Source organism: Parus major, chromosome Z (assembly GCF_001522545.3).
Source record: "Parus major isolate Abel chromosome Z, Parus_major1.1, whole genome shotgun sequence".
NCBI classification, from domain to species: domain Eukaryota; kingdom Metazoa; phylum Chordata; class Aves; order Passeriformes; family Paridae; genus Parus; species Parus major.
Window position 1 is genome coordinate 32,633,863 of NC_031799.1, and position 6,301 is coordinate 32,640,163.

General features: G+C 40.3%; 1 protein-coding gene across 3 annotated transcripts in view; it reads right to left on the reverse strand.

Moving 5' to 3' along the window:
- Positions 1 to 4,914: 4,914 nt before the first annotated feature.
- The window catches only part of HAUS6 (HAUS augmin like complex subunit 6), a 20,759-nt gene continuing 19,372 nt past the window's right edge, over positions 4,915 to 6,301 (reverse strand). For all 3 annotated transcript variants that reach the window (XM_033511400.1, XM_015652434.3, XM_015652433.2), the window contains exon 18: positions 4,915 to 5,713. In XM_033511400.1, coding sequence (XP_033367291.1) covers positions 5,432 to 5,713 — 282 coding nt within the window. In that variant the 3' untranslated portion in view covers positions 4,915 to 5,431. The remainder of the gene's footprint in view (positions 5,714 to 6,301) is intronic.

Sequence of the window (6,301 nt, forward strand, 5' to 3'; positions counted from 1 at the left end):
GAGCCAGAAACCCACAAAAAGGCTCGGCATTCAACATTTCGCCATGCCAGGTTACTTGGTGTCAGCTCTGATAAGCTACTCAGTTTCAAGTATCTAGCACAGTATCTCCCGGTTTATCCAACAATAAGCAGTAGAAATATTTGTGACTAACATCAGCCTGCTGCCATCTTCTGGTGAAAAGTTCAGGACATTAAACAATGGCAAATACAATTGCTCCCATTGTCTTGGACTTCTGTCCCACGGGAAGACAATGAGATATTATTTGTGGAGTAATTACTTAGCAAGAAACAAGAAGGTTAGTGATCTCACAGGGGGATTAAGGATCCTTTTCATAAATCCCCTTTAAGTGACCCTTTACCATACATGCAATAACCTGGACTGTCAGAAGGACAAGGTGTCTTCAGCATGCCTTCTTAACCCACTTGCATTACAATTAGGTAAGTTTTTATTTTTCTATTCAGTAAACATTTTCAAAATTTCTATTTTGAAATAATATGTAAAAATAAATATTAATTTAACACTCCTACTTATGCAAGAAGTTAAAAAATTACTGCCAGAGCATTGAAGTGTAAGTTCTTCATAAAGTCAGGATTTTCTAAGCACTAGCATTTCCCACTAACTGAAAAACAATGGTTGCAAGAAATACTTAACTGATAACTAGTACAGGCTTCCAAAGCTAAACCTTCTAAGCAGCAGGAAAAGGACGTAAAGACAAATGATGAAGAAAGCTTACCTGCCTGACCAGCACTAACACACAGATTATTCCTCCTACTGCAGAAAATCTGCCTAAAATGAAAGCCAGCACAGCTGGTCAACCCCCAAGAAATCATTCTTGGCTCACACCAATGCTTTTACCATTCTTCAAGATCAACAGTTTCGATTTGCAAGGACTGGTTGTTCATGTTCTCTGAGCACACAAACTACACTGAAGAGTGAAAGCGTGACCTCTGACTCTCAGTCTCAGCCCTGGTCTCTCCCGATATGACTAGCTTCCAGCAATGCCATGTACTTGAGATCGATGGAAAGGACTGGGTCAAGGAAGAGGAACATGTTAGGAAGCACTTAAACAAATGGCATGCTTGGGTCCATGGAGTACCCACAAGCAGTACAGGAGTTGGTACATGTAATTTTGAGGCGATTCTCTCTGTTGTTAAAAGGTTGTGACAACCAGGAAAGGTTCCTTATGTCTGGGAGAAAGTAAACATCACTCCTGTCTTAAAGAAAGATGAGAAGGATTTCAACCTCAGTCCTTGATTGTTGAGTAAATAATCCTGGAAAATCAGTTCCAGACGCTGGCTGTCAAGTCAGCTGGAGGAGATTATTTGGAGCAGTCAGCATGAAAGGGAGATCATGTTTAAGCCAAACTGAAAACCTTCTACAAGAAGGTCGGGTTGGTACTTTGGTCTTCTGTAGGATGAGGAGCAGAGCAGTAGATATTGTGTATCTTGAGTTTGGTAAGATTTTTGACACTGTCACCTGCAAAAAACTGCATCAAAAAACTGATGGAAATACAGGCTAGGTAAGTGGATTGTGAGACAAATTAATGTTCTGAGCTGGTGGATTCAAAGAGTTGTGAGCAGGAGCAACGTCAGTCAGAGGGCTGCCACCAGCTGTGATCCCAATGACTGGAAAATGCAGTAAAAACTATTATATATCTTTATAAATTACATACATCATGAGAGACACAGCACCTTCAGGCAGTTTGCAAATGATGCAAAACTGGGAGAAATGGTTGATACACTCTCTGTGTGTGTAGCCATCAAGAGGGGTCTCAGCAGGATGAATAAATGGGTCAATGGGATTCTTCACTAGATTTTAGTCTGAAAGCCTCTTCGAACAATGACCACTTGTGTCATTACTGAGCTCCTTAAAAAAAAAAAAGGTGTATAAATCAACTCTTTAAAACAATTAATAATGTGCCAATACCAGTGAAATGATTGGAAATGATTGTGTCCCTGGCTCCTGGAGTACCTTATAATAAATATGAGAAACTTTTCTGCAGCTTTCTCTAACTGGTATTTCAACATGCAAACTAGTAAAATGCATGCAGCTGTAAGAAATGGGTTGCTAGAAAAACATGAGTGGCTATGGATTAGATTCACACCTTGGGATGACTGCCTACACATAAGTGAATCAGAAACCAGTGTTTGTGCCACAGAAAAACACTATCCCAAGCAAGATCTTTAGAAGTGATAGAGACAAAAGGAGAACTCACAATAGAGACAAAAAGCAACTCTCTGCAGTTGTGCCTTTTGCCAGTTACATACAGAATTCCCCAGCTGTAAGCGCATGCACAATCCAGCAGACACAGCTCAACAGCTCCACATAGACTGAAGTGTAAGTACATATCCCCAGGGAGGATGATCTGAAAGCATTCTCCTTTAGAAGAGCTACCTCCAAACAGTGCACCACTGGAGTTAATCCAGCTGAAGTTAAGCATTACAAGGGGGCTAGAAAGAGCTCTCCTACAGTTTTGCCATCACTACCAATAGAGTAATTTCTGCCAAAGTTTTTCCAAATGATGCAACACAGAAGACTGAACTAGAACTATCAAGCCATGAATGTAATTCAGGCTTGCTAAAAGACTCTCTGAATTTAATCTAAGTACTCATATTTTAAGTCCCTTATTCATCCCACCTTCCCTCAGTCTGTTTTGGCTGGGGTAGAGCTGATTTTGTTCACAGGGGCTGGTATGGGGCTCAATCCCCTAATTCTGTAGGTTTTACCCTCCCGATTCTCTCCCATTACTTGCAAAAACTCACGGGCAGGACTGTACTTGTGTTATTCAATGCTCAGTGAATTAGTGACATTCAAACGTTCTTTCAGCTTTACTTTTCAATAAAAATAGACTGATATATGCCCAGTACAGACAGTACATACAAAGCACATACTACGAAGTTATGTGTTATCCTGTATATAACTTAAGAGCAATTTATATTTTGTCACAGCTACAAATTGAGTATTGGACATGCTACTACTAAACACTGTAGTACTTGATAAAATCAAGGAATGGGTCAGGCTGGAAGTGACCACAGTAGGTCATCTGGTTCAACCTCCCTGCTGAAGCAGTCATTGCAGAGCATGTGGCAGATCACATCTAGATGGGTCTTGAATATTTCCAGTGAGGGAGACTTCCACACCCTCTCTGGGCAATCTTCTCCAGCGCTCCGTCACTGCACAGTAAAGAAGTTCCTCCTCATGTTCAGGTAGAACTAACTATACATCAGTTTCTGCCCACTGACTCTTGTGCTACTGCTCATCACCACTGACCTTGGATCCATCCACTGGCATCCTCTCTCAAGACAAAGACACTGATGAGGTCCCTTCTCAGTTGACTCTTCTTGAGACTTGATACACTCTGTGTATCACATTGCCCATTATACAGTGAATATTACAGTACTTGGAGGAAAAATATTCCAGACATTTCATCAAACCTTTGTGAAAAAGCATATAAGCTCTGTCAAAAAAACCTAAGTATAATCTTCCAAAGTAAAAAAAAAAAAAAAAAAAAAAAGATACCAAGGAATACAGAAGATCATAAAGCTATCCTTTTGGAGCTTACCTTGTAATAATAGGTGAATCTAAAGTGTGAATTAATACTGGCTGCTCTGCTGAGCTGCACAAAATTACGGCATACTCTCCTCTGGAGAGGAAAGCGTAGTACTGTTCATTGCACTATATTTCAGCTAATGGTAATACAGTGCACTTAACTTCAGAAGCCCAAATTACACACTTTTTTAAGAAGCTGAACAAAGGAATCTTTTGATTAGGAAGTTAATGAGAAACTGAAAATCCCCAGGCTTAATGGGCAAGAACTTTAGATAGGTGTCTTAAGATATTTAAAACTGTACATTAGGAATACTGTATTCATTTTCAGCAAATACCAGGATTAAAAGAAGTCATAGGGTTAATCTTCTGACTTCTCATAATACCCTGCTGTTGTAAACTTCCCCTTATTTATCAGTAAATTAATGCTCTAAATGAAATTTTACCTAGAATTTCAAATTATGATGGACTTCCAATATAAACCAAACCAAAAATGACCTAGTATCCAACACAAAACAGTGGACAGGAGAGCTACTACTTACAATACAAAAATCATAGTGTTATATTTAACTGCAAGGAGGAAAGATTCTGCTTTTATACATAACTCAAAATGTGAGGCCCGGTATTCACAGGAAACACAAAATTTTTAGATGCCGTTTTTAATCCCAAACTGACAATGCAGTAACAACACAAAATGCAGGTTAGCTTTGCTTAAGATAGGCCACAATCTTATCCACATCCTTACATGCAGTTAGCCCACAGCCCATCTAGCTACCTGGGCAATGCTTTGTGAAGTCACCAGTGCCAAGCTGTCTAAGCCTGGACAGAACACTGCTGGGCCTGTTCCAGGCAGCCAGTATCAAGGTGCTAGTGGAATCCTACACTTAGGTTGGAAAAGACCTTTTCTATCAAGTCCAACAAATGACCTAACACACCATTAAAGCATGAGAAGTGCAATATCCACTTTTTTTTCAACTTCCAGGGTGGTGACCTCACCAATTGCCAGGCCAGCCTTTATGAGTACTTTATAACCCTTTCCAGGAAGAAATTTTTCCTCATATGTAAACTTCCTCTGGTAGAACTTGGGGCCATTTCCTTAGCCCTGGCCCCTGTTACATGGGAGACTGATGCCCACCTGCCACTTGTTGGACCCGGAGAACAGCTGATTCACTGCCTGAACATGTAAAGTGGCTATTCCCTCTTAACCTGCTAACATAAACAGCCACGTGATACATACTACAACTTCCTCAACCAGCTACATGCCTTTTCATAGAGCCTGTCAAATTCTGCTTTATAAGGAAGATGTCAAATATAGGTGGAGCTTCTTGAAACCCAGGGCAACTGTTTCAGAAGAAAGGAGGAAGACAATCCAGAACAGAAAGCAACTTTATTTAGCAATGCCTCTAAACACATTAGGTTAGGAGTTTTACAAGAAGTTTGCTCTTGGAATCTCAAGTTGTAGATTCTTAACCACAGGCTCTATTATCTTTTACATCACAACATAATAAGTGCATGTCAGTTCTTTAAATCAAGCAGCATTACCACTACCACAAGCAGTAAATTTTTGTAACTTCAGTGTAAAGCATTTATTCAGTAATACAGCTAAATATGCACTCCAGTGAAGTTTACAAAAAGGGAACAACCTCTATCAAAAAGTAGAATTGATGGCAATATAGACTAGAAGTCTCAGTAAGAGAGATTAACTCAACGGAATGTAGAGCACCAAGTAAAATTTCAATCTGTTGGATAGAGGGTTGCGATGGGGTACAAGACATGGATTAGGAGCAAATTAACAGATTTCACTATTTCTCTTTTGACATTTCATTTTTTTCATTTTCTAGGGTTATGCCATTTATTCAACATCTGCTGTTTGTTTATAATATACTTAAAAAATATATAGCTCTGTATATAAACGATGGGCTGTACACAGAAAGCCACAGTGGATTATATGAAATTGGCAGTGCCAGAGCAGGCAAATGACACTCCTGAACAAGGAGACTCGAATGGAGTGTCCACCAAAATGAGTGCAACTTCCCGATCCAGACAATGCTTGGAGAAGATGCTGCACACTCAAGTGAATCATAAATGCACTGCTGGGGTTAGGCTGCTGCTTTACAAATTCCATCCTGATGAAGGTTCCTTTGTGCCTGGCTTCTACTGTTCTTACCTGTAAGAGAAAACATACTAGTCTGCACTCTGTAAGGCAGGAATACTGAAGTTGTTTCACATGTATTAATAAAGCATATATGAAATGGTACTGTAATTCTGACAAGTGCTCCCATCAGTGGCTATCAACACAGCAGCAGTTCTAAATGAAACCTATATTGCAGAAAGTGTTCACTAAGAAAAATTTCACTACTCCTTGAGACTAGTTTATATTAGATTCCAAGTACTTCACTCAATCACAGAATCACAGCATAGTTAGCACTGGAAAGGACCTCTGGTGATCATCCAATCCAACCCCCGCCAGCAAGGCAGGGTCACCTAAAGCAGGTGACACAGAAATGTGTCCAGGTGGGGTTTGAGTGTCTCCAGAGGAGACTCCACAACATCCCCAGGCAGCTGTCCAAGTGCTCTGCCACTCTTACTGTAAAGAAACTCTGCCTCACGTTGAGGTGAAATGTCTTGTGTTTTAGTTTAGGGCTGTTACTCCACATTCTGGTTTTGGGCACCACTGAAAAGAGTCTGTCACCATCCTCCTGACACCCACCTTTGGGATGTTTCTGTGCATTGATGAGATCCCCTCTCAGTCTTC